The sequence below is a fragment of the Macaca thibetana genome, chromosome 16 (genome assembly GCF_024542745.1).
Source record: "Macaca thibetana thibetana isolate TM-01 chromosome 16, ASM2454274v1, whole genome shotgun sequence".
Taxonomy (NCBI): Eukaryota; Metazoa; Chordata; class Mammalia; order Primates; family Cercopithecidae; genus Macaca; species Macaca thibetana.
The window spans coordinates 19,788,226-19,816,189 of record NC_065593.1 but is presented as its reverse complement, the minus strand read 5'-3'; the positions used below and the strand labels follow the sequence as shown (position 1 = coordinate 19,816,189).

Here is a 27,964-nt window from a genome sequence, read left to right as displayed (position 1 = left end):
AAATTCAGCAAGAAGGGTGTGAGAAGTGGGGCAGAAAGAGAAGATGGTGGCATTCTGGACCGGTTAACGCAGGAAGAAGGCTCCACACCCAGGGTATGCGGGGCAGCGGGTCAGGAAGGATGAACGAGAGCTCATTCGACTTAGCAGAGTCCATGAAGCCGCCACTGGCATAGACGGCATGCTCCACCTGGTTAGCGCCCCAGAGGCTCACCATTCTGGAACCTCATCCTAGCCCCAATCCTGGCCACTTCTGCAAATCTCAGACACAGAAGTCTAGTTGGGATCTCCAGGGCCCCTGTTCCTGGAGTCTACAGCGAGTCCCAGGCCCACCACTGTACCCCCCACCCCCCAGTCATCAGTCACACACAAGTGTAAAAGCCACGCTTCTAATTACCCCTGCACAATGTAACAGTCACAAAACAGCCGGCCACGGCCTGCTGGAAGCCAGGGGACAGCTCTTCATACACAGGCTTGAGGGGGAGAGTTTGCAACACAGAGCAGCTGGAGTGGCCTGAGTCTCAGGACACAGGATGGCAGGACAAGCACCGAGCGGGCTCCCAGAGGTGTGTTCTTCTGGGAAAAGGGCTGCCGAGTGACCACGGCAGGAGGCAAGTGGTGGATGTGGGGACAGACCATGTCCACAAAGCCCCTAGAGAGTGCTCTCTGAAGACCCCCAGGGCCAGATCCTCCAAAATGTCTTGAGCTGGTTCTCCCTTCTGCCTGCCCCCACTTTGAGGTCCTGGGGGGTCCAGAGGGGGGCTGTCGTCAATGACTCTTGACAAGGGTGGTGCATATGCACCTAACCTGACAAGGACCACCCTGGAAAACTCTGTGGCCACAGCTCCTTGACCACCTGTCACCCCTTCCTCAGCCGGCAGGGCGGAGGCATGGGACTCAAGCTACCAGCAGAAGCGAACCTAGATCCTTCCCAGTTCTCTCTGTTCAGGCTCTGGAACTTCCTGGGTCAGACTCCACGCCGTGGGTAGGGAGGAAGGTTGTGCTGGCCGAAGGACCCTCATCAGCCTCCTCACAACCATGACGTAAGAGCCTGGCCAGAGGGGTCAGACTGCTTTTGCTGAGAGCAGGAATCCAGACCCTCTGTTCACTCCTCCCGGGACAAGCTATGAGATGACAAGACTCCTGGAAACCAGCACTGCTTGCACCAGTCTATGTAGCCTGTACGAATGTGAGCATCTCCCCGCCCAGACAGCCTGAGGCCCAGGATGGCACGACAAGAATGCAGGCCTGTGCCAAATGGGGCATGTGCCTGGCGGGACTACTTGGGCTAGACTAGAAGAGGGGGTAGGAATCCAGAAATAAGACGCAGAACTGTCCCCAGGTCTTCGCTGTTGATGCACTAGCTGGTTTCACTCACATCTCAGCAACAAAAACCTGTATTTAAGTGGCTAATTCCAGAGATGAGTAGTGGAGAGAGCAAAGGAGTCTGGCTAGAGCTCACTCTGGGAGGCGTATGCGGAGGACACTTGGCTGTCTCTTCAGGGGGTCAGGCTGGGCCCCCAGCACTCCTGGCAGTCGAAAGGCAGAGCTGGCTGCCAGCTCTGGCCTCCTCCTGGGATTCACTCCCATCCTGGCTCAGATCTGTGGCTGTGCTTCACCCAGTGGGTCCTCCCTCAAGGAGCCAGGCGGGATCTGCAGGGGTAAAGCAGGTGGTGGAAGTGGAGAGTGGGCCTTCCTCTGCTTTCCATCACCCCATTCCTCCACTGCAGCGGCTCCTCACTTACAGGCTGGCCCCAGGCCTGGGCCTCAGGGAACCGACGATGGGCTCAAGCCCTCCCGCTCCCGCTTCCCTCACCAGCATCACTTACCTGGAAGGGTCTGCTTATCCCCACCACAGAACGCAGACTGTTGCTGTAGTAACAGAGGAGAAACTCATCTTCAGTTGCAGGGATATTGCTGATGTCGATGTAAACCTGGAGGGGGAGGGGGATGGACAGGACTGGGGTCAGTTCCAGGGCTCTGGGCTCCACCCAGCTCGGAGGGACAAGTTATCCAGCACCCTGTTCCTCCCATGAGACAGGAGTGCTGAGGCGGAGCCCAGCTCGGAGTGACAAGTTATCCAGCACCCTGTTCCTTCCACGAGGCAGGAGTGCTGAGGCAGGCCCGCCTGCTGGTGACGTACCTGGTTCAGGTTGTCGCTGCAGGAGACCTGGCTGTCCCCAACCCAGGCGTAGGACACGTAGTCATTAATGTCCCGCAGCCCCACCTGTGAGGGGGAGTCAGGCCATCAGTGGTCAGGGAGGACGTGGGATGCTAGGCAAGTCCTAAGGAGAAGAGTCTCACCGCTGGGCCTGGCTACTGTACTGTACGCCTCCCCGCTGCCCTTCCCTGCCAGCCCTTAGCTACAGAAGAACCGCTGGGGTGGACGAGGGTGTTTGTCAGCATCTGCCCAGCTCCCAGGAGCCCTCGGGAAGGACGAACTGGGGCTGTTGCTGATGGACTCCCTGCCTTGCCACCACATCACCTTGTACAGTCCAATCCAGTCCCACGGGCTGCTGGGGAAGTCCAAGGTTGACGAGTAGCTGACCATCATGTCATTCTCCACGGTCCACAGGTCCTCGGGCATCAGGACAATCAGCGGAGCAGACACCAATGGCTTCAGCTAGACACGGGGGTGGGAGGGGCTGAGTCATTCCCTCCTCTGAGGCCAAGTGTTCCTCACTGTGCCCTTCCAACATAGCGGGGAAGGTGGGGCACCCAGAGGGGTGGGCACAGGACTCCGCTGGGCTGCTCCAGCGGGCTTTGGCTGGCCAGCAGGAAAGAGGGCCATACGCCAGTCAGGAGGGTGGCCGGCCCTGTCAGGGAATGGCGGGGGTAGGAATGGCGGAGAGCAGAGGCTCGGCTGAGAGGCTTGAGGTGGCCAGGCAGCTGCTGTCAGGCCTCCTGGGTATCTGACCCAAAGCCCCACATGGGGGCTGCTCTGGTGAGAACAGCTGTGAATGTGCAAGAACACAACAGAGAAACCAGTGTGGGCCGGGCATGGTGGCTCACGCCCATAATCCCAACAGTTTGGGAGGATCACTTGAGCCCAGGAGCTCGAGACCAGCCTGGGCAACATGGTGAAACCCTGCGTCTACAAACAGTACAAAACGTAGCCAGGCGTGGTGGCACCTGCAGTCCCGTTACCAGGGAGGCTGAGGTGGAAGGATCGATCACTTGAGCCCAGGAGGTGGAGGCTGCAGTGAGCTGTGATGCCACCACTGTATTCCAACCTGGACGGCAGAACGAGAGACACGCACGCACGCACACGCACACACACGCACACGCACGCCGGTAAACCTGTATGAACATGTGAAGGCTGACAGGCAGCAGCCTGAAGGAGGCCAACACCTTGGTCGTTTAGACAGCAAGATACAAGGACGCAGGGGTGGAGGGAGCTCCCATTGCAACTTGATCCAGATAGGTTTAGGACAAATAAAAGAAGTCCTACTTCTCACATTGGGTAATAAGCCTAATGGAACTCATTAGCCCCAAGGGAGAATACCCAAAGGAAATGGAAACCTTTTCACAAAGGGTTTGAACACGTTTTTGACAGAGCCACCAACGGCTCCTAAGAGGAGCTGGGATATCTGACCTGGCAGGAAAGGCAATCATGGCCTCCACAGGTCTCCCCTGGGGGACTGGCTGACATTCGAATCCAGGGATGGAGGGCCTGGGGATGTGGCCAGCATAGCTACTCCTCTGGCAAGTATCAGGCAGCCTGGAAGTTCACCTCCAAGTCGAAAGTGCCGGTGACAGGCTTATGGTCACTGATGCTGTACACCATGTGGCTGCTGTAGCTCCTCAGAGACAGGGAGAAGTCTGGGGCCGGCAGTCTGGGAGTGTCGGGGCCAGCCTGGGGCTGCCGTTTCAGCCTCCACAGGATGCGATCGGTCCACGCAGGCTTGCGTTTTTTCTCACTGCGGGGGCAGGAGGCAGAAAGAGGAGGGATGGGGAGAGAAGAAAGGTTGGCATAAGAGCAGAAAGGAGCCCACGAGAGCTTGCTGGAGCCCCAAACTCCAGCACCCACTGGCAGCCACAGACCCCAGGCCAGAGCCGGAGGGAGCATGGCAGCAGGCAGGAAGGTGCCCAACAGAATCCAAGGTATGCTGGCCCTTGTGAGACTTAGCCAGGACCCTCTGTATGTTCAGCTTATGTTTTTAGGGTCAGATTGTGACTCAGAAACATTTCATTTCATTTGCTCTTTTTTGAGCAAATGCAGCAGTGGATCAAAGCAGCTGACGTCTGGGGTTCTGAGACTGGACAGACCTGAGCTTGAATCTGACTGCCCTGCATACTAGAAGGATACCTCAGGAAAGGGAAGGGAAGCACGTAGGAAATGCTTACCAGATGATGCCTGTGATCTGGACTGTTACCATACCTTTTTTTTTTTTTTTTTTTTTTTTAAAGAGACAAGGTCTTGCTGTGTCATCCAGGCTGGAGTGCAGTGGTGCCATCCCAGCTTACTGTAGCCTCAAACTACTGGGCTCAAGCAATACACCTCACCCTCCTGAGTGGCTGGGACTCTAGGTGCGTGGCACCATGCCTAGCGAATTTTTAAACAGTTTTTTGTAAACACAGTGTGTTTCCCAGGCTAGTTTTGAACTGCTGGCCTCAAATGATCTTCCCATCTCAGCCTTCCAAAACGTTGGGATTAGAAGGCATGGGCCACTGTGCCTGGGTATATCATGCTCTCTTTACAAGTAGAGACACAGACTGAGCTCAGAAGGGAAGCACCTTTCCCAAAGTCACAAGCTATTAACTGGTGGAGTCAGGATATAGGGCCAGCCAGCACGACTACAGAGCACGTGCTCTTTTTTTTTTTTTTTTTTTTTTTTTTTGAGACAGAGTCTCGCTCTGTCGCCCAGGCTGGAGTGCAGTGGCCGGATCTCAGCTCACTGCAAGCTCCGCCTCCCGGGTTCCCGCCATTCTCCTGCCTCAGCCTCCCGAGTAGCTGGGACTACAGGTGCCCACCACCTCGCCCGGCTAGTTTTTTGTATTTTTTAGTAGAGACGGGGTTTCACTGTGTTAGCCAGGATGGTCTCGATCTCCTGACCTCGTGATCTGCCCGTCTCGGCCTCCCAAAGTGCTGGGATTACAGGCTTGAGCCACCGCGCCCGGCCGAGCACGTGCTCTTGACCACCAAACTAACCTCTTCAGGCCTCAGCTTCCTCGTCTGCCAATGGAGGGAGTAACAGTAGTTGCTGCAAAGGGTTGCTGAGATGACTAAATGAGATCAAGTACATAAAATGTTTAGCACACTGGTTGGTGCAAAATGAGCTCCCCATGCACACTGGCCTTTATGATTTCCTCTTAAGAGTCGACTGAGGCCGGGTGTGGTGGCTCACGCCTGTAATCCCAGCACTTTGGGAGGCTGAGGCAGGCGGATCATGAGGTCAGGAGATCGAGACCATCCTGGCCAACATGGTGAAACCCCGTCTCTACTAAAAGTACAAACATTAGCCAGGCATGGTGGCGGGTGCCTGTAATCCCAGCTACTCGGGAGGCTGAGGCAGGAGAATCGCTTGAACCTGGGAGGTGGAGGTTGCAGTGAGCCGAGATCGCAGCACTGCACTCCAGCCTGAGCAACAGAGCGAGACTCTGTCTCCAAATAAAAGAAAAGTTGACTGAGAGACCTCCCACCGGGGTTTGGAAGAGGTCACACAGCTCTGGAGACAAAATGCATTCCTCCTCTAGGTAACTGAAGTTGACCAAAGGAAAGTCTCTGACCCGTAATCCAGCCTTCCCAAGCGACTACTGGGGCAGTTTCAGCTTGGCCCGGTAGCCCTGAGTTCTGGAGGTGGGCTGCGTGTGTGGTAGGGGGAGCAGGACAGCTGCTGTTTCTGGGTTCCTCCCCCTTGGTGGACAATCCCCTTTCTTGAATGAGCCCAGAGTAAAACAGCCTGATTGGGTCAATCAATCAATCTGTAGACAGGGTCTCACATGTCACCTCATCTACTGATCTATCCACAGGGCCTCACTGTGTTGCCCAGGCTGAGTGCGGGGGCACAATCCTAACTCACTGTAGCTTCACACGCCTGGGCTTCAAGCAACCCTCCCAGCTCCGCCTCCTGACCAGCTGGGACCACAGGCGTGTGCCAGGGCACCTGGCTATTTTAGAACTTTTAAGGTGTCTTCACTGCCTCCAGAATAAAGTTTAAGTCCCCAAGTGGGGCTTTCAAGGGGCTCAGGAGTCTGACCACCCCCGTCCTTCATCTCACACCACTTCCCCACACCCACTCCACCTTGCTGACTCTCTCAAGCCTCTGGACCTTTGCTTTTGTGGTACTTGCTGCCTGGAACACCGTTCTTCACCAGGGAGAGGCCTCTGCCAAAGCCATCCCGGACCTCATCTTCTTGCTTTTGAAGCATTTTATACCAGTATTATACGATTACACTATATTGCAATTTTCTGTTTCCCACTCAGCACGTCACTTAGTGTGTGAGCCCTGAAGGCAAGGACTTGGCTGTTGGAGTGTCCTGTGTATCCTCAGCATTCACACAGATCCTGGCACACAGGTACTCAATAACCAGGTACACTTACTAAAAACCCAAGCTCAAGCTCGTCCCTCAAAAATGCCCATCTAATGTTTACAGCTCCATATACTCGCAATCAGTTGGAAACACTATTGTTGTCTCCTCTTTTATTCAACTACAATTTTTTTTTTTTTTTTTGAGACGGAGTCTCGCTCTGTCACCCAGACTGGAGTACAGTGGCGCAATCTCGGCTCACTGCAACCTCTGCCTCCCGGATTCAAGTGATTCTCCTGTCTCAGCCTCCCAAGTATCTGGGATTACAGGCATGCACCACCACGCCCGGCTAATTTTTGTATTTTTAGTAAACTGGGTTTCACCATGCTGGCCAGGCTGGTATTGAATTCCTGACCTCATGATCCGCCCACCTTGGCCTCCCAAAGTGCTGGGATGACAGGCATGCGCCACCGCGCCCGGCCATGCGCAACTATGGCATTTCACCATGCTGGTCAGGCTGGTCTCCGACTCTGGTCTTCAGGTGATCCATCCACCATGGCCTCCCAAAGTGTGGGGATGACAGGCGTAGGCCACCGTGCCCGGCCTATTCAACTGCTATTTTATATAAATGTTCCCAATGTACTGCTGTCCCTTCAACAGTAAGAGTTAAGTACTCTAGCAACTGAGGAGACTGGCGTCGTGGTGAGCTCAGCCTTTAGAATCAGGGACCAGTTGGGGGAAGATTCTGTCCTGTTAATTAAGAGCTGTATGCCCCTGGGCAAGTGACTTCATTTCTTTAAGCCTCAGTTTCTTCAACTGTTAAGATGGGGTGATAACAGTACTTACTTCAAAGAGCAACAACGAAATTAAAGGGCGTCAAGGGAGTGGTCGAGAAGCGGGAACTCTGACTAACCCTGGTCTGCTTGTTGGATCCTTGGGTTGTTTCCAACCTTTCACTCTTGTAAGGAGTGTTCAGAGGGCACTGGAATGTGGTATTCCCATCCCAGAGACTACAGACACTGCGTCCCTCAATCTGCCTTGGACACCAGGTGCCTAGCAATGCTTCCAACTTGGTAATGGGGCTGGGTGTGGTGGCTCATGCCTGTAATCCTAGCACTTTGGGAGGCTGAGACAGGCGGATCACAAGGTCAGGAGTTCAAGACCAGCCTGGCCAACATGGTGAAACCCCATCTCTACTAAACACACACACACACACACACACACTAGCTGGGTGTGGTGGCGGGCGCCTGTAATCCCAGCTACACGGGAGGCTGAGGCAGGAGAATCGCTTGAACCTGGGAAGCGGTTTCAGTGAGCCGAGATTGCACTGTTGCATTCTACCCTGGGCAACAGAGCAAGGCTCTGTCTCAAAAAAACAAAACAAAACAAAACAAAAATTGGCCGGGCACAGTGGCTCACGCCTGTAGTCCCAGCACTTTGGGAGGCTGAGGCGGGTGGATCACAAGATCACGAGTTCGAGACCAGCCTGGACAACATGGTGAAACCCCATCTCTACTAAACACACACACACACACACACTAGCTGGGTGTGGTGGCGGGCGCCTGTAATCCCAGCTACACGGGAGGCTGAGGCAGGAGAATCGCTTGAACCTGGGAAGCGGTTTCAGTGAGCCGAGATTGCACTGTTGCATTCTAGCCTGGGCAACAGAGCAAGGCTCTGTCTCAAAAAAACAAAACAAAACAAAACAAAAATTGGCCGGGCACAGTGGCTCACGCCTGTAGTCCCAGCACTTTGGGAGGCTGAGGCGGGTGGATCACAAGATCACGAGTTCGAGACCAGCCTGGACAACATGGCGAAACCCCCATCTCTACTGAAAATACAAAAAAAAATTAGCTGGGCGTGGCGGCGTAACTCCAGCTACTCAGGAGGCTGAGACATGAGAATTCCTTGAACCTGGGAAGCGGAGGTTTCAGTGAGCCAAGATCGCACTGTTGAATTTCAGCCTGGGAAACAGGGCAAGACTCCCTCTTGAAAACAAACAAAGGGCCGGGCATGGTGGCTGACTCCTGTAATCCCAGCACTTTGGGAGGCCGAGGCGGGCGGATCACGTCCAGAGATCGAAACCATCCTGGCTAGCACGGTGAAACCCCATCTCTACTAAAAATACAAAAATTAGCTGGGCGTGGTAGCGGGCGCCTATAGTCCCAGATACTCAGGAGGCTGACGCAGGAGAAAGGCGTGAACCCAGGAAGCGGAGCTTGCAGTGAGCTGAAATCTCACCACTGCACTCCAGCCTGGGCGACGGAGCGAGACTCCGTCTCAAACAAAAAAACTGGGTAATGAACCACACGAATGCACCTTCTTTTTTTTTTTTTTTTTTGAGACGGAGTCTCGCTCTGTCACCCAGGCTGGAGTGCAGTGGTGAGATTTCAGCTCATTGCAAGCTCCGCCTCCCGGGTTTACGCCATTCTCCTGCCTCAGCCTCCCGAGTAGCTGGGACTACAGGCGCCCGCCACCTCGCCCGGGTAGTTTTTTTTTTGTATTTTTTAGTAGAGATGGGGTTTCACCGTGTTAGCCAGGATGGTCTCGATCTCCTGACCTTGTGATCCGCCCGCCTCGGCCTCCCAAACTGCTGGGATTACAGGCTTGAGCCGCCGCGCCCGGCGGACATTCTTTCAAAGCATTCTCCCTCCCTTACTTCCCTGTGATGGTTGGGAGCCCACGTTTGCTGTCATGTAAGGATCCTCCCCAAGTCCTGACCAGAGCCTGTCTTTCCTTCCTCCTCACGACTCTCAGCTCGCCCCCACCCTCCTTTTTTCCTTTTCCTTGCCATGGCCAGGCTGATCACTGGGCACCTGTATTGTTCATTCTTTTTTTTTTTTTTTTTGGGACGGAGTCTCGCTGTGTTGCCCAGGCTGGAGTGCAGTGGCGCAATCTCAGCTCACTGCAAGCTCCGCCTCCTCACTGCAAGCTCAGCTCACTGCAAGGTTCACGCCATTCTCCTGCCTCAGCTTCCTGGGTAGCTGGGACTACAGGCGCCCGCCACCACGCCCAGCTAATTTTTTGTATTTTTAGTAGATACGGGGTTTCACCGTGTTAGCCAGGATGGTCTCAATCTCCTGACCTCATGATCCACCCCTCTCGGCCTCCCAAAGTGCTGGGATTACAGGCGTGAGCCACCGCACCTGGCCACGTGGTCTTTGAAAAGAATTTTGTAGGGGGAGGGGTCTCTCTATGATGGTGATACCCCACCTCCACTAAAAATACAAAAAATTAGCCAGGCATGGTGGCGGGTGCCTGGCTAATTTTTTGTATTTTTAGCAGAGATGGGGTATCACCAGCTATTCAGGAGGCTGAGGCAGGACAATCACTTGAACCCGGGAGGCAGAGGTTGCACCGAGCCAAGATCATGCCATTACACTCCAGCCTGGGCAACAAGAGGGAAACGCTGTCTGGAAAAAATAAAACAGTTTGGGCTCATAGTGGCAACTGTAACAAAACTCCAGTGTAATCCGGGACTTTAGCAGGATTCCCACCCTGCCCTCAGCCCTTTCGCCCTCCCCTATAAGGGAGCTAGCCTCTCATTACATCTTGGCTTGGGAACACTGTAGTCGCTGGCCCAGCACACTCATGCTCGGTCACTTCATCAGACCGGCCCCTGCAGGTGCCTCTGGTCAGTGTGCTGTCTGACTGGAAAGCCTGCCCTCTGCTTTCTGCCAAACTCTGTGCTTCCTTCAAGATACTCTCCTGACAGGAAGTCTGACAGGCCTCTCCTAGCGTTAGCTGTCCGTCTCCTTAACATTTGCTCCAACCTTCTGCACGCAGTTCTGGAAACCTTCTACTAACTCCCGGACTTGGTAACATATGCCAGGCACTGTGCTACTCCCAGGGATGGTCCTAAATCAGATCGTCTCTGCTCTCTGGGCCATCACAGTACAGTAAGAAAGGTACACTGTTGCTGAAAAGGTACAGTGTTGCTTAAAAGCAACACTGAGAGCATGGCGTGCGCAAGGCTGGGAGCGGCACAGGGCAGGAAAGGAACTCTCAGTGAGATGGGGGAAGGCGTCCTAGGAAAAGTGATGTCTCAACTGGGTTTTCAAGGATAAAATAACAGTTTCATTAGATAGGAATGTCTCTGCCTCAGGTGGGCTCAGGCCCTGCTCACTGCAGGAACTCCCAGCTGCCTCTGGACCCTGGCCCCAGCCAGGAGTATTTCAGTTACCATGTCCCCTGTTCTTGCCCGGACATTCTTGCATTTCCTGGGCTCCAGCCAAAGGGAAGTACTGAAGGCTCATGAGTCGACAGACACAGATATGAGTTCCAATCCTCATGCAGTGATGAAGTCTATTGCTCCTTACTTATATATTCTTTGAGACTCAGTTGCCTTCTGTGTAAACAGTCAATAGTGACACTGTCTACCTAAAGAGGACATGGTAAGAACTGACACAGGCAAAGCCTGGGTGCACGCCTGCCCGCCAATCACGGTGAGCTGTTATTTGGAAATAGGTGTGCGCCTCCTCCTTAGCAGGAGTCTGCCTTCCTCACCGTGCCATCCTTTTTGCTGTTGCTGGCAAGGATGACCATGAATCCTGACGCACAATGGGCTTGACGAAAGCACTGTGGGCTATAGATTCAGAGATCAGTCTGAGCCCCAGCTCTGCCACTCACTGGGTGAGCTCCCTGGGGAAGTCCTTGAACTTCTCCAAAGCTCACTACCCTTTTAGACCCTGTCAACTCCAGCCCAGATCCAGCTTTTCCAACAAACTTCAGTCTCCTGGAGACCTCTCTGGCACAGGGCTGGGAGAAGGGGCCACCTGGCCGTAGGGCCTGCCAGCACCTCTCTTCCTGCTGGCAAGTGTTTAAAGAGGAATTTTTTTTTTTTTTTTTGAGACAGGGTTGCCCAGCTGGAGTGCAATGGGTCAATCTCAGCTCACTGCAGCCTTTAACTCCTGGGCTCAAGTGATCCTCCTGCCTTAGCTTTCCTGAGTAGTTGGGACTACAGGCATATCCCACTCAGCTGATTTTTAAATTTTTGTAGAGATAGGGTCTAACCATGTTGCCCAGGTGGGTCTTGAACTCCTGGCTTCAAGCAACTTCTCCCCACCCAAGGCCCCAGCCTGTCCTTACAGCTCCCACCATGACTCTCGTTTCTAATGGATGGCTGCAGAGACTGGCAGTCTCCCTGCAGCTGTTGGTCTGGGCCGGCCAGCCTGTCGCAGCCTGGCCTCTTACCTCCTTTCCTGCCTGCTCTGTTGCCCAGGGCGGGTCCCGTCCCCAGCGTCCGCTGCCTCCTCTTGTCTGGACGGCCCTGCTCACAACCCTACCCTATCTTGCTCCACACTGCTCAGTCAGCTCGCTCTTTCCCCCTTTCCTTGGCAAGGATATTTTGGCTTTGCTGTACCACTTCCAGAACTAAGCTTGAGTTCTACCTCTTGTCCTGCACTGGCTAAATCCCAAAGGCCTGGGCTGCCCTGCTGGCACCTCCCGCCTCCCTCACAGACACACTCCCGCTCGGAGAATGAACGAGCCGCTCCCGCTGGGACAAAGACCCTCATGACATGTAAGGGGCTCTTCCTTTCTTCAAAGAGATGAGGGTCCTTGCCCCAAACTGGGTCAAGGACATGTTGCCAGAAGTTCTTTCTCAGGTTTTGATGGTTACTTGGCCCCTTCTCAGCTTCTTAGAAAGGTTTTTAGTAAATCTATGATGGGAAGACATGAATCTATTTATTTTATAATTATTTTTTTGAGACAGAGTCTTGCCTGTCACCCAGACTGGAGTGCAGAGGTGAGATCTGGGCTCACTGCAACCTCCGCCTCCCGGGTTCAAGCGATTCTCCTGCCTCAGCCTCTTGAGTAGCTGGGATTACAGGCGCACGCTACCATATCCGGCTAATTTTTGAAGTTTTAGTAGAGATGGGGTTTCACCATGTTGGCCAGGCTGGTCTGGAACTCCTGACCTTAAGTGATCCACCTGCCTTGGCCTCCCAAAGTGCTGGGATTACAGACGTGAGCTACCACGCCCAGCCGGCATGAATCTAAAAGTCACAATAGCAGTTCTCTCCCATGGTTACTCGGTGCCGGCCTTCTTCAATCCTCAGCCTCATGAGGTGTCTGCTGTGTCATCCACACTTTATAGATGACAAAACGAGGCCTAACACTTTGTCTAAAGTCAGACAGAGCTGTGCTTTTAACCACCAGACTCATGATCTCACTGATCCTGATGAAATTCTCTACCCACTACTTCACCTTCTCACACAGAACCTGACCCACCCACGGGCTGGGGCAGGGGTCCTTAATACCAGTAACTGGTTGGCCCAAGCTTTCTGCCCTGTTTGGGGACCAGAAGGTCTGGGGTTTCCAGAAGCTGACGTGCAGTCCCTCCTAGGTCAGGAGGCGGCTGCTCCACCCTCTCCTCTAGTTCTACCTGTAACACCCCCACCCCCCACACACCTCTCCTGCCTTTGCCGGCACTGGCGTTCCCTCCCACTCTCGCTGAGATCTGGGACGGCTCCCCCAGTCAGTGCCTCATGAAGTGGACAGGAGGCGCCACTCTGGAGAGGAGATGGCTACACGGCTTCCCGGCCCCTAACACTTCTATTCTGAGACAGTGCCCATGCCAGCAGGGCCAATGTAACCTGACTTCTTAGACCTTCTGGCCCCGCTTCCTCCTCACCTGGTGTCATAGTCGTTGGAGTTCCTATCAAACTTGTAGGTGGGTGGGAAGAGCAGGCGGCCCTCCTGGAACTCCCGGAGCAGTGGATCATGTTTCTTGGCAATGCTGAGCTGCAGACAAAGTCACAGTCCCCATCTCCCTCTAGACTCGACCCAATGGCCCAGTACCACACTCCATTCAAGGGATCAGCACATGCCGTCACAAATGGGGCAAGAGTCAAGCAATGCCACTCCACTGCCCCACTGCCCCAGTGACTACTCACAGCCCACCCCCACCAGAGAGCAGGTGAATCCTTTCAGAAACATTACCAAGGCCTAGGGGAGGCAGCTGTCTGCCGTTTCCCAGTCCTTGGACTGCAGGGACCCGACTTGGAATTCCATCTCTAGTGGAAGTCACTAGCAGACATGTGTCAGAGGGGAAGCTGGGGGAGCCAGGGTCCTCCAAAGGGTCATCTCACCCTCCGGGAGGGAAACGAGGCTGGGGATGGGAAAGACAGACGACAGGGATACGATGGGCTGATGCGTGGTGGCGCCTGGTGCAAAGCCCTTCTGGTTCCCTATTCTTCTTCTTTTTTAAATAATTCATTTCATGCTCTGCATCTGGCTCCCTATTCTAAAGCACACCCAGGGGCTGTTACCCTGGCTCTTCTATGTGAAGATCAGGAACCGGCAGGCGTGGCTGCCTCACCCCTGGACGCGAAGCCCTGCTAGACAGCCTCCCCCACCAGAACTGGGCAAAGGAAAACAGCGGCGAGGGCATCTAGCAACAGTCTGCACAGCTCACATGGCTCCCACCGTGGGCCCAGATCACCCCCTGGGGCCCTCCCCTCACTTGATACCTGGTCCTTCTCCCACAGGCCACTGTAGCACCGATTTTTAATGGATTCCCGAACAAAGTGCAACCCAAAGTCCTCGATCCGAAAGTTCATGTCTCCAAACCAGATAATGAGGCTTCAGAAAAAAAGGAGGGCAGCCTGAGGATTTGTGATAAAGTCAGGGAAAGGAGATCACCAGGTGGCTCAGCCTGCTCAACCCAAGGGCTGCGGGGGCACAGAAAGCCCGAGGGGCAGGTGAGGCACCAGGGCACACGTGGGTCCTCTGGAACTGTTCTCATGGCTCCTAAACCACCATTCAAACCAAAGAGACCCACCAAAGAGCCTGCTCTGGCAAACACAGAGCAGGCTGTGGCCCTTGCTTCCTCTCCTCAACTGGTCACAAGGAAAGGCTGAGAAGCCCTCCTGGTGACCTCAGGAACCTCAAGGGCTTTGACCTGTTCCCAAGTGTTCAGGGTTTCTAGGCAGGACAGAGGGGCTGGAGGAAGGGGCCCCCAGGCAGGCAAAGCGAGGGGAGACAGCAGATGGGCACCAGGGAAGGGGCAGGGAGAGGGTGGGAGCCAGAACACTGACTGACACTGGCTGGGGAACCGTGACGGGGCAGAGGACGCTGGCTTGGGTTAGCGTGGGGCAGAGGGCGGGGAACAGTCTGCAGAACCAGGCTCACTCGTGATCCAGGATGTTGGGGATGTCTCGCCCCTCACAATTCTGCATCTCCAGGATCCGGTCAAAGTGCTCCAGCCGCTGGTAATTGTTGGAAATGTGGGGAGGCAGGTGGCAGTTGATGATGCTGACATAGTAGCCATAAAGCTTCAGGCAGATGTTGACCCCACCTTTGTTCCCCTGGTGGAGCAGGTCAACAGAAGAGTGGGAAGCTACTCTGGGTTGGACCACCCCTCTTTCCACATCCTAGACCTGAGGGGAGACAGTCTCACTTCCCCCAGGGTCTCCCATGGACAGCAACTAAGCTTCCCAGGGTGACGTCTCCATGCACAGAGCCCAGCTCGCGCACCTGGCCTCAGGGATAGCAAGCCCACTGTGAGGCAAAAGAACAAACATGCACTGGGCTGGACAGAGAACCAAGATTCCTTTCACTTCCTTTTTCTTTTGCCCAGCACCACAGTTCCCAGCCCTTCCCAGCTCAACACTCGGACAACAGCTCGCCCTTACCCAGTACCCAAACACCCTTCCCAGCTCATGACTCGGACAACAGCTCGTCCTTACCCAGTACCCAAACAGGCCAGTGGGGGTGGATTTAGTCGACAGAATCTGGATATAGGGCAAATGCTGATACTTGGCAAAGACCAGTAAGAGAATCCCCTGCATACGGACATGGGAGACCTGCAGGAGAGAGAGGGTAAAGGTCGCTCATTAAACCACAGAGGCCAAGTGCATCCCTTCCAAGCCCCGTGCTAGGGACACTAGAGAGCCCTCAGCTACATGCAGTGTCCTGCCCCAGGGTCTACGATATCCCAGTTTGAATCTCAGAGTTTCAAGCCTTTCATTCTTCTCCTCAGCTGCCAAATGATACATGCTGGGGGCTGAGGTTTTAGATTCTGCTCCTAGGCCTGGGGGTGGTGGGGAGAGAAGATAAGGCTGCCAGGGCAGCCTGCCATGAGGAGAGCACCAACTCTTCAGTCGCTGCCCCATGGATGCCTAGTCCCCTCTCAGAGATGCTATCCTGAGATCCTCTGGGTACCCTTAGGCTGTAACCCTGGGTTGCTCGGGCCTCAGAGAGGAAAGAGGACAGCAGCTAAGGATACTGGCTTTGAAGTTAGATCTGGGTTCAAACCACGGCTCTGATTCTTAGTATTTGACATTGAGGAAGTTTCTCAGTGTATTTTCTCATTGATAAAGCAGGAATCTATCTCATAGACGCTATGGGGATTATCTGAAAGCTATTATTTTTTGGTTTAAGCATTCTTTTTTTTAAATTTTTTTTTTTTTTTTTTTTTTTTTTGAGACAGAGTCTCGCTCTGTCGCCCGGGCTGGAGTGCAGTGGCCGGATCTCAGCTCACTGCAAGCTCCGCCTCCCGGGTTCACGCCATTCTCCTGCCTCAGCCTCCCGAGTAGCTGGGACTACAGGCGCCCGCCACCACGCCCGGCTAATTTTTTGTATTTTTTAGTAGAGACGGGGTTTCACCGTGTTAACCAGGATGGTCTCGATCTCCTGACCTCGTGATCCGCCCGTCTCGGCCTCCCAAAGTGCTGGGATTACAGGCTTGAGCCACCGCGCCCGGCCCTTTTTTTTAAATTTTTAAATTTTTTATTTTTTTTGAGATGGAGTCTCACTCTGTCACCCAGGCTGGAGTGCAGTGGCACGATCTCTTCTCACTGCAAGCTCCGCCTCCCGGGTTCACGCCATTCTTCTGCCTCAGCCTCCCGAGTAGCTGGGACTACAGGCGCCCACCACCACACCCGGCTAAGTTTTTGTATTTTTAATAGAGATGGGGTTTCACCGTGTTAGCCAGGATGGTCTCGATCTCCTGACCTTGTGATCCGCCCATCTCAGCCTCCCAAATTGCTAGGATCATAGGCGTGAGCAACTGCGCCAGGCCAAGCATTCTTAAAAGTAAAGGAAGGAACATGAGAGGTTTCCAGGGTGCTGGAAATGCTCTTCTTTATCCCCTTCCCTCCCTCCCTCCCTGGGAATGTTCTTTGTCCACCGTCTGCCCCCATTTCTCCCTCTTAGAGACATGATTTCGCTTTGTCTACCAGGCTGGAGTGCAGTGGTGCAATCACGGCTCGCTGCAGCCTTGACATCCTCGGCTCAGGCAATCCTCCCACCTCAGCCTCCTGAGTAGCTGGGACCACAGATGCGCACCACCATGCCCGGCTATTTTTGTTTGTTTTGTAGAGACAGGGTCTTGCCACGTTGCCCAGGGTGGTCTTGAACTCCTGGGTTCAAGCAATCTGCCTGCCTCTGTAATCCCAGTGTTGGGATTACAGGCGTGAGCCACCACGTCCAGTCTGCTCTTTTTTTTTTTTTTTTTGAGACGGAGTCTCTCTCTGTCCCCGAGGCTGGAGTGCAGTGGCCGGATCTCGGCTCACTGCAAGCTCCGCCTCCTGGGTTTACGCCATTCTCCGGCCTCAACCTCCCGAGTAGCTGGGATTACAGGCGCCCGCCACCTCGCCCGGCTAGTTTTTTGTATTTTTTTTATTAGAGACGGGGTTTCACCGTGTTAGCCAGGATGGTCTCGATCTCCTGACCTCGTGATCCGCAGTCTGCTCTTTATCTAGATGTGGCTGATGGTAACATGGGTATGTGTAAAAATCCATCAAAGTGTACACTGAATTTCTACATGCTTTTCTGTGTACATTATAGCTCAGTGAAAAGAAAATAAGAAAATGTTTTCCCCAAACCCCGTAACTATATACCGCGTGCAGCTGGGTGTCCATGAAGGCAATACCCAGGGAATGCCAGTGGGTAAGGACACAGGCTCACAGGCTGGGGAGCAGAGCGAACATCAGCTCAAGATGCCCACAGGCTGGAGAGAAGAGCGGACATCAGCTCAAGATGCCCACAGGCTGGGGAGAAGAGCGAACATCAGCTCAAGATGCCCACAGGCTGGGGAGAAGAGCGGACATCAGCTCAAGATGCCCACAGGCTGGGGAGAAGAGCGGACATCAGCTCAAGATGCCCACAGGCTGGGGAGAAGAGCGAACAGCAGCTCAAATGCCTCCTCTCTCATTTACTCCTGTCAACCCTGGAAGGAATCACTGTCCCTGTTTTGCAGATGAGGGACTAAGATTTAGGGAGGCTAAGGGACCAGGAGGGCTACCTGTATTGTAAAACAACAGCAAGGGGCTAGGACTGCCAAGATCCCTGCTATCTGCAGCTGCCAAAGGTGGGGTGAGAATGGGCCGCAGCCAGTAGCTCTCCCTCTCAGGTTCAGGCTGGCTACCACCAGCACCCGAGTCGCTGTTTCCGGAGAATGAAGTGTGGAGGCCAAGGAGGAAATCCCCGGGTGGGGAGCGTGTACTGGGGCCTTCCAGGAATTATGAAACTTGATCCTGTAGGCCACGAGCCCTAGCAGAGCAGAGTCAAAGCAGGGGGAACCTCAAACCCAGCACTGGGCAAGGGAGGCATGAGAACTTCAGGTTGGCCAGAGGTTGCTACAGACGTGTCCTCAAGCCGACCATCCTCCCCAGTCTTCTCTCTCTCCCACCCAAGCACACAGGGCAACAGGGATGGAGGACGGGCTGGACCATGAGGGGCTGACTCCCAGGGTCAGGACTGAAGCAAGGGGACTGATAAAGACTCAGGAAAAGTTTCAGCTTAATCCCCACCCACAAAGCAGCTTTAGGCCACTGGGTTCCACCACAAAGACACTGGCTCACTTTGTGAAGGAGCAGCAGGAAAGTGGGGGTGGGGAGGGCGGGGTTGGGGCAGGACAGAGTCAGACTGGGAGAAAGGGTGGGGCTGTGGGAAAAGCAGGAGAGTTCTAGGGAAAGTTCTAGTTGGAGGAAATGAAGTAGGAGGAGCAAAGAAAGGACTAGCAGGAGGTGGCTGGGGGCCCTGGAGCAGTAGAAGGGGGTCAGCCCTTCTCAGTCTATAGCTGGCAAATGCACACCTAAGAAGAGGCTTACACGGAGCTCACCCATCCACCCTGATTGTTGGCTGGGGAAAGAAGGGCATCCGTTTTGGGTGCCAGGCCCTCAGGCTGGCCTCCCAATCTCAGCCGGCCACATGGGTAGAAAGAGCTGTGTCTCTGCCACAAGCTGAGCTAATTTCCTTGGCTCAATTCCATCCTACCAACCTCTGCCAGTCCGCCAAGAAGCAAGGAGGCCTGCAGTCTTGCGAAGGGAGTGGCGGGTGAGAGAGAAGTGGTTCTGTCCTCTGTAAGGATCTAGCTCCCTATCTACAGAAGGAGGCCTCTGGGCTTGATGTGGAGGGAACCAAGGACTCTCGCTGGCATTTTCTATCCGCAGGAGCTCTAAACCTTAGATTCTTTCCTCCCCATTCTGCTCCCCCTCCAAAGGATACACGGCTCTTGCCCCAGTACCCCCAGGCAAACTAGGCTGACTGAATTCATTCTGAAGAAGGAGTCATCCGGGAAAGGGGAAAGAGGGAATTCTGGTATTTATTTTTTTTTTATTTTTTTATTTTTTTGAGACGGAGTCTCGCTCTGTCACCCAGGCTGGAGTGCAGTGGCCGGATCTCAGCTCACTGCAAGCTCCGCCTCCCGGGTTCACGCCATTCTCCTGCCTCAGCCTCCCGAGTAGCTGGGACTACAGGCGCCTGCCACCTCGCCCGGCTAGTTTTTTGTATTTTTTAGTAGAGACGGGGTTTCACCGTATTAGCCAGGATGGTCTCGATCTCCTGACCTCGTGATCCACCCGTCTCGGCCTCCCAAAGTGCTGGGATTACAGGCTTGAGCCACCGCGCCCGGCCTGAATTCTGGTATTTCTAAGCAGTTTACACCAGGTGCTGTGAATGGGAGGGTTTCATCCCTCAGGTGTGCAGGGCAGAAGCAAGGTGAAGATCCAGCAACCTAGGGCCTTCCTGTGAACTTTCCTACGGTCTAAAGACACCCCAGAGTATACTGCTCCCTCAGACGAAGAACTTTTACCCACCACACCTGACTCCCCTCTCCTAACTTCTGGACTCTCAGAATCTGACATGCACGTCCCGTACGACCTGAGGATACCCTATGACACCAGCAGGCTAGCCATGTCTAAGATCTGTCAGTCTTAGAGTTCACCAGCATAGCAATAAAGTATTAGTAGTTAAGAACTTGGATGATAAAGTTTGAAAGACCTGGATCCAAATCCCAGATAGTGCATGTGACTTCTGAGCCATGGTTTTCTCTGTAAAATACCTCTATTTCAACACACTTGTTACGATTTTAAAATAACATATATAATATAAAGAGCTACTTATGATGTTTAACACCAAGTAAGCGCTTGATAAATGACAGCAGTATTATTACACTCAGAGACTTCAGGATGGGCATTTGAGTAGAGACTGGTGGCTGGGGCGGGGGCCAGTACTGAGGTGTTCACAAGCCCTGCTACACCTCCCCTCAGAATCTTTCCAAGCTGAAACATATGCAGGTGTTAAGCCAACCCCTGGAGACTCAGCTCAGCTCCAGCTCCCTCAGAAAGGCGAAAGCAGGCAGGAGCCCCAGGGGTCCAGGTGCAAGTGAGGTTTAGCCCTTTAAACAAATGGGAAACAGCATGAAAGGCTAAGTAGGAGTAAGAGGAACACATCAGACCAAACAAGCGGGGTCAGTGCAGACGTGAAAACACAGTTGTCGATTGCCCACGAACTGGCAAGTTACCTTGACGAAGCTCAGAGGGGAAAGCACATCCATGAGGAAACTGCTCCATGAGTCATTAAAGGCAGCATCGGAAAGGAGGCTTATGATCCCAGAGTTCAGTTCCTGCAAACTGACCATGCCAGCTCAGAGGCTTGGCCCCTGGCCTCCAGGCTACTTCCCCTGCCACAGATATTTAACACCGTGTTCACAGACTTTCCAGCCCTGAGTTCTGACGGCCATGAGGTCTCCCTCCCCTGCTGGCTGATCTCCAGCCCCCTTTGCCGTTGCTGACCCAGGATCAGAAACATGGGACTGTCCCTGGAGCAGGCTGAAAGCTCCCGGCCTTCAGACTCCAAAGCGGAGGAGGGCAGGCCACAGTGGTTCCCACAGGGAAACCCGGGACTGGTCAGGGAAGGGCGAAGGAGCCTGCAGATACCTACCCAATGACATATATGTCAAGATTCAGGTTCTGGTTGTTCAGCTGAAGCAGGTCACTGAGATCTAGAGGGGGCGCTGCTGAGGCCACGTTCCAAGTCACGACATGTATGCTGTGGAAGGGAAGCAGAGGGAAGTCATGGAGGAAGGAGAGTAAGAGAGTACATGGGGTCGGCCAGTCATGGAGGAAGGAGGATAAGAGAGTGCACAGGGTTGGCTGGGCACGTGGCTCACGCTTGTCATCCCAGCACTTTGGGAGGCCGAGGCGGGCAGATCACCTGGGGTCAGGAGTTCGAGACAAGCCTGGCCAACATGGTGAAACCCTGTCTCTACTAAAAGTACAAATATTAGCCCAGCATGGTGGCAGGCACCTGTAATCCCAGCTACTCAGGAGGCTGAGGCAGGAGAATCACTTGAACCTGGGAGGCGGAGGTTGCAGTGAGCCGAGATCGTGCCACTGCACTCCAGCCTGGGTGACAGAGTGAGACTCTGTCTCAAAAGGAAAAAAAAAAAAAAAGATAGTGCATGGGGTCTAGGCCTGCTCATGTCACCACAATCCGCCACACTCATGATGGAAATGCGGGTTTCTGCGCTAGTGGAGGGAATGGGGATACTGAACCATCAGCTGTCCGTCCTCACCTTTCTCGGCTGAAGCAGGAAATCCCCACCCTGGACTGGGTCCTCCATGCAGGCTCACAGCCGCCCACACCTGGCAGCACTGGTGCTGCTGATATAGCAGAGTTGCCAAAGGGAGCCCAAGACTTTCAGGTCAGGCTAGGGAAGGGTTAGGGGGCTGAACTGCCAGGAATATATTAATTCCATCAGCTCCTCCAGCCACCCGCACACCTCTGTGATCATCTAGGGCTCAGTCAGCAACTTCCCATCCCTACTTCTCACCCCAAGTGTTCCTAAGACCACCAGGAAGATCCTGGGGGTTCAGATTTCACCTTGTGATAGGCCTCAGCACTACAAGGGCAGAGGAATTTAAAAAATAAAAGAGATAACACCACCATATTCCCTTCCTCTCTCCTCCCTAGCAGATCCCAGGAAGAAACCAATTTTGCCAAGCACTTCAGAGAGCCTTTTTTTTTTTTTTGAGACAGTCTCACCCTGTTGCCCAGACTAGAGTGGAGTGGGACGATCTCGGCTCACTGCAGCCTCCGCTTCCCAGGTTCAAGCGATTCTCCCGCCTCAACCTCCCAAGTAGCTGGGATTACAGGTGTGTGCCACCACACCTGGCTAATTTTTGTATTTTTAGTAGAGACAGGGTTTCACCATGTCGGCCAGGCTGGTCTTGAACTCCTGATCTCAGGTGATCTGCCCGTCTCAGCCTCTCAAAGTGCTGGGATTACAGGCCTGAGTCACCGCGCCCGGCCAAGGAGTTTTTAAGTAACAGGTTTCTTGATATCTCTCTTAAGAGTCTATGCTCTACGTCTGTGTAGGATTCCGTGAAAACTAAAAAGGACTCTCTCGGGAAAAGTCATCAGTTGGATAACATTTTCCACCTCAGCTTACAAGTCTTAGGGAAGCAAGAAAACTAGATCAGGGGCCTCAATGACACGGGATCCAGTCAGAGGCTCAGAGGAAGGAGAGACCTACAGATGTCTTTGCAAAACAGTCAGTCACAGCAGCTCTTCAAGAAGCTCCAGACCGTGCGCAGCACAGAGCATGCAGGAGCTGCAGCCCCTGCAGAGACCAGGAACAGCCTGGCCTGAGTCCTAGGCACACGATGAGGAGCACCTACAGCAGCTGGAGATCTGGAGTGGCAGAGGGTACAGGGGGACGGGAGAAAAGAGCAGATGATGCCAAAACATCTCTTCTCCAACAGACCCTGTTCTTAGAGGTCGACGTTCTCAAAGGCACTTCAAGAAATTCTTGGCCAGTTTAAAGCAACTTCCTGTCCCTCCCTGTTAGCATAAACAACACTGTACAGAAACCACCTTCCCAGGCGCTCAGCCTGAGATTGTGTGCTTCATTTGTTTACGATCTCCCCCTGCTGTCCGACAGAGGCTTAAGGAACAAAAGATCTTTTGCTCAGAGCCTTATTTTCTCAGACTCACTCTAAGAGGATGGAGAGCAAAAGTCCGGATTTCTTGTTCCCACTCTCAAATCCGACGATTAGCAGCAAATCCAGGCATCGTGACTTACACTAAGTGGGCGATTAGCCTTGTTCCCCGTGAAAGAGCAGGAAAGAGACCAGGCTAAGTCACTTCACTAAAGGATCTTATCTCAATCTGATTTCGGGTTCCCGGGGGTCACCATGGGATCAGGCAGACCTCCTGATGTATGTGCTGATGAGAAGCAGGAACAAGATTTGTAACCTAGAGTTGAAAGGTGACGGCCTCGTTATGTCTTTAACCTCAAACAACCCAACACGGCTGTCCTCTCCACAAAGCAACCGGGACACCTGCTTGCGCCCCAGTGGGAACGAGCTTGGCAGCCTCGGCTTAGAGGGGGCGCGAGGCTCGGGCCCAACGCAGCCCACCTGACACAGGCGTGGGAGAACGTGGTAGCGCCCCTGAACCAAAGGCAGTCATGGAGGTCTGGTGCCTTGTCTCCCGGTCTGCGTCCACCCCCAGCCCGCAGCCCGAGGGGGTCGGCGGCAGCGATGCCCCGAGCAGGCCTCCTCTGCTGCCAGCGTCTCCTCACCTGAGCCTCCTGCCCTTCGGCCCGCTCAGCTTCCGCGAGCTCATGGCCGCCGTCGTCCCCGCGCGCTGGTCCGGCAGGTTCGCGTCTCCCGGCCAGCGGGTCCCGGCTAGAATAGCCCTGCCGGCTGTCGCGGGCTGTTTTTCTTCCGGACTCCGACCTTCCGCCCCGGCTTCCGTCAGAGACGGGCCCGGGGCGCACGCCGGGCTCTGGGTGGTGCGGTTCGCAGGAGGAGGCGGGACTCTCCCACGAGCGCAAGGCTGCGAGAGGCTGAGCCAAGACGGGATCGCGGACGTCAGGGGGGGCGTGTCGGGCCTGTCATCAGCGCACGACGCCACAGTACCCCAGACGAGGCGGGGTGCGCGGCCGCCGCCAGACCCGGCCCAGCCCGCGCCCGCCGTCCGCGGCTCCCAGCGTGCCCCGCGCCAGGGACCGTTTTCCGGCGGAAGTTGTCGCTTCGCCGCCGCCGCCTTTGCCCCACTCGCGAGGCATCCGAGAACCCCGTCCTGTGTTGTCTTCGCCCCGGCTCCCCGCCGTCCAGAGACCCAGGGGGTAAACGAGGGTCGCGGGTGGGGACACGCAGCCTAGCCACTGTCCCGCCTGGGATCCGGCCTCCCCGCCCCCCGGCTGCAGGTAATCTCCCCGTTCCCGTGGCGCTCACGCCTCCGTTCTCCACGCCCACTTCCAGGCGGCTTTCTGCCCCAAACTGATTGGATTACCTATGGCATAGAGGACGTTTGGGGATTCCTGGACTCCTGGAAAATTAGCCGTCAATAAATGAAACGCAGGCCGGGCACTGTGGCTCCCGCCTGTCATCCCAGCACTTTGGGAGGCCGAGGCGGGCGGATCACTTGAGGTCAAGAGTTCGAGACCAACCTGGCCAACATGGTGAAACCCCGTCTCTGCTAAAAATACAAAAGTTAGCTGGGCTTGAAGGCGCGCGCCTGTTAATTCCAGCTACTAAAGAGGCCGAGGCAGGAGAATCGCCTGAACCCGGGAGGCGGAAGTTGCAGTGAGCCGAGATTGCGCCACTGTACGCCAGCTTGCGGGACAGCGAGATTTCGTCTCAAAAAAAAGCCGAGATGGGATTTCACCATGTTGGTCAGGCTGGTCTGGAACTCCTGACCGCAGGTGATCCGCCCGCCTCGGCCTTCTAAAGTGCTGTGATTATAGGTGTGACCCACCGCGCCCGGCCTAGAACTACTTTAAATAAATGTTTTGCTTGTTTGGTAGGGTGGATAAAGAGGAAGATGTGAAGAGGAGGCAGACAAAAGCAAAAGGAAATCCTGTCAGTAGGAAATGGTCAAATTACAGTTCAGATGTGCAATGTTTGCATAAGTAAACTGACAAGGGAAATTTTCAGACACATCTTGGTACCTCTTCCTAATCTTGCCCTGGTAAAATGGGGGTTATCAGTGCAAGTTTGAGGATATATACAGTTGGAAAATGGACATCACCAAACTGGACTCCAGAAAGCTCTGTCTAGGATTTTATTAGACTGCTTTTTTCTCAATATACCTGTATTGGAAGATTGAGACAAAAAGGCACAAACTCACATTAAATAAACAAGGTAATCTAATCAATTCTACAAAGTGTAGTTTGTAAAAGAAGTAGCACTAGGAACCAACCAAAGTAAGTCAGGGAGTCCCAGCAGGGACTGTAAAAGGAGAACTTGGGAAGCTATACACATGCCCACGATACTGACCCTGTCCCAGACCTCTCTGCATGAGAAGGCCAGAGCCCAGCACCCCTCCTACAGAGGCACTGCTGCTTCTGTTGGGGCTGTGACCCTGGAATTCTAATGGAAGCAGCTGGTCTGAAGTGGCATGGCACACACTCAGGTACCACCCCTGGAGCTGAGCCTTTATCATAAGTCCCTCTGAGTGCTAGTCAGTTTGGGGCCGGGGACGGGGGGGCGTTGACGAGGAAAGGGGGTACTTAAAAGAAGCCAACACTGTTGCCCAGCAGCAACACCATCCATGGGGATGGAACAGACCAGGGACATCCTCCTTTGTTTATATGGGCTGGAGTTCCAGATCCAGGCTGACCTTAGCTCATAATGGATGCTTTTCAACTGGGGCAACAGGTGGAGGTGGGAGGAGCCCTCGTTAGGGCTAAAGTGATATGTGTCGGTCTCAAGAACCAAAAGAAGGAGACTAACAGCTGCTGACCCTCAGACCACGTAAACAACTGTCTTCCTAGAATGTTAGTTTGTCTGTTTCGAGATAACCCACATCTGGACTTCCCCTAGTTGATGAATGAAGAAGGGACATCTTTAAGTACAAATATAATTAATAGCTAATACAGAGCTTACAGGAAAACATTTACATTTTTCTCCAGTAGGAATGCCTCTTCTCCAACTTTCCAAGTCAGATAAATGCTACCAGCAGTTGAGATGCTACCCAGATGCATTACTAAAGACCCCTCAAGGTGAGGAGACTCACACAGAGGAAGGTGTCTGTAACAAGACATCTGGTTCCAAAGGGACCTCATGAAGGTCAGAGCTAACCATGCTGGGGGTCTGAGTCTGTCCACCCTTGCCCCAGGAGGGCCACAGGGAAGCATCCATCAGGATGGCACAGGTGCAATCCTGTGAGACACTCCCTTATTGCACTTAGAAATGAGTAAGGCAAACAAACTGACAAAAACAGGATACATTCTCCCACCCACTTCTTGCTTCCCAAATATTTGGTCTCTCATTAGCAGATGCACCCAGGCTAGCGTGGGCTGGGATCATGGCACACTTAGGCCAGCGTGCTTCACAAGGTTTGGGGACTGTCAGGTGACACTACAGCTCTCTTAGATTCTCCCACTAAGAGGCAAACTCAGGCTCTGCCAAGTTGTAGGAAGCTGTGAACACTGGGCAGCATCTATTCCCCTGGAGCCTGGACTTCCTCACCAGCCTACTTTGGTCGGGTTCTGTACTATGATCACTACTGGCTTTGGATTTTCCAGGACAGAACTCAACATGGGGGTAGGACGGGCTAAGTTCTTGATCCCCAAATTCCTTTCCGGCAACTGGAGACGAGGGAACATGTTCTGCTGGAAAAAGCTTTTTGCATGCTCATATTGTGCAGCATGAAAGATCAGGACTCTTGTGTCCTAACCAGCCTCAAAGACAGAGGACAGGGACCTAAGAAAGCACAGAGAAAAGAGGATTATTGCTGAGTGGCAGCACCAGCCCCAAAGGGAAGAGGAGGAGCGGGGACGTACAGAGCTCCTCGGGGTCGGACAGTTGGCATCTAGGGGGCGACTCAATTCTAGGGGCCACATTCTAGGAGAATTCCCTCCAAGTGGAGAGTTGACTGGGGGTGATTTTGTAGGTTCTGCAGAGAGATTCAGAGTGGGCAACAGGAGGGCCAAGAAGCCACAGGTGTTTCTAAGAATAGTAACTAGAGATTCAGTGATTGGGGCAGTTATTCATATTTGTTAAATTTTCTTAAATAGAGACTGGCTGGGCCTTGGGTACCTCCATAGTGCTAGAGTGCCCTAACGATGGGTTACTGGGAGCAGAAGTCAGAGCTGCAAAACCACATTGCTATTTTGTGGAAGTGGGGGGGCGGGGGAAACACTGTATCTTTAGCTCATCCCCTCTCCCCACATGAGCACTCAAAATTGCAAAGATCTGCCCAGGAAGCAAAATACCTCAGTTTATCCAAGGTTGAGAACAAATGAACTTAAATCATTTAAATCACTACATCACAAAAGGCAGCTATTTGAAAGACCGAAAATGTCACTTGGAAATAAAGGCTGGGGGCACACACAGAAATGGGTCAGAACACAATGGAGAGAGACGGAGGAGCTGTAAATACAGCAGCCTACACGCCACGTATCAGAGGAGCAGGCTCCTGCACACGCGGGCTCTGTAACATCAGACGGTCTATTTGTTCACAATATTAAAGGGCATCTAGAATTAGCTACAGTAAGGGATCGAAAGTTGCCTGAAGAATGGGCACAGAACGGCTGCGTCCGAAGATGGCCTGTCACTTGGGAGGATGGAGCTGCTGGGCCTTCCTGTTGACCACTGTCTTGCAAAACTAGAAGAAAAATAAAAGTATTAAGGAAGCAAGAGAAGAAAACAGAAACACTGTAAATCATCCTGAAAAGGAGGAGGAATGCCAGTGGGTGGGTGGGGAAGGGAGTGGGGAGGGCACTGAGGCCTGAGCAGTGATTGAGAAGCTGGCATCACAGCAGTCCACCTAATTCCACCCTCCTGCCCCCCAGAAGCTGCTTTAGGAACATGGGGCAGGGAGAGTGGGCAGGGCCTGGCATCACTGCTGGTGAGACCCTGGCCCTCCTTACCCTCTTAGTGTTAAGAGGCCAGTTTTTATTTGCGAAAATGATTTTCTCTCTGAGCCTAATTGGGAGCAGAGCCAGGTTTTTCATTCAATGATTAGACTGCTGTGAGCTGCTGGAATCCCATGACTCGGGTGGTGTACAGGGCACTGGGAAACCAGCACTGAGAGCTAATGGAAGGAAGAGGCTTGGGGAAGAGTGACAGCATGAAACAAGGGGCCCCCACTCTGGCCCTGTGACCTGGGCAGAAACACCCTCCCAGCATCTGAAAGATGCCACCTCTGATGAGGGCAGCTTAGTGTGGGATCGGGGGTATAAAGAGGAAGGAAATGAAAAACCAGACACAACAGTGGGTTCTAACAAAAGCTGTCTGGCCAGCAAGTTTTCCAA

At 53.7% G+C, this 27,964-nt stretch overlaps 2 protein-coding genes and 1 long non-coding RNA gene across 4 annotated transcripts in view; 1 reads left to right on the top strand and 2 right to left on the bottom strand.

Annotated features, from left to right (window-relative positions):
• Positions 1-372: 372 nt before the first annotated feature.
• On the bottom strand, positions 373-23,695 carry INPP5K (inositol polyphosphate-5-phosphatase K). 2 transcript variants are annotated; one of them, XM_050763569.1, is made up of 12 exons: positions 23,282-23,695; positions 20,638-20,745; positions 20,219-20,327; positions 15,159-15,275; positions 14,602-14,777; positions 13,941-14,052; positions 13,103-13,212; positions 3,731-3,917; positions 2,483-2,620; positions 2,141-2,224; positions 1,827-1,931; positions 373-1,650 (listed from the first exon to the last, which is right to left on the bottom strand). In XM_050763569.1, exons 1-12 carry the CDS (start codon positions 23,323-23,325, stop codon positions 1,594-1,596), a joined length of 1,347 nt encoding a protein of 448 aa, XP_050619526.1. In that variant the 5' UTR covers positions 23,326-23,695; the 3' UTR covers positions 373-1,593. The 2 variants fall into 2 exon arrangements, with proteins under 2 accessions (XP_050619526.1, XP_050619527.1); XM_050763570.1 differs by lacking the exon at positions 23,282-23,695 and having other exon boundaries at positions 20,219-20,320; positions 20,638-20,722.
• LOC126938896 (uncharacterized) lies at positions 23,664-24,861 on the top strand. Its single transcript, XR_007720190.1, has 2 exons — positions 23,664-23,911; positions 24,512-24,861. It is a non-coding gene; the product is annotated as an uncharacterized LOC126938896 (long non-coding RNA).
• The window catches only part of PITPNA (phosphatidylinositol transfer protein alpha), a 43,179-nt gene continuing 39,970 nt past the window's right edge, over positions 24,756-27,964 (bottom strand). The window contains exon 12 of the mRNA XM_050763604.1: positions 24,756-27,315. The gene's annotated coding sequence lies outside the window, so the exon portion shown is untranslated. The remainder of the gene's footprint in view (positions 27,316-27,964) is intronic.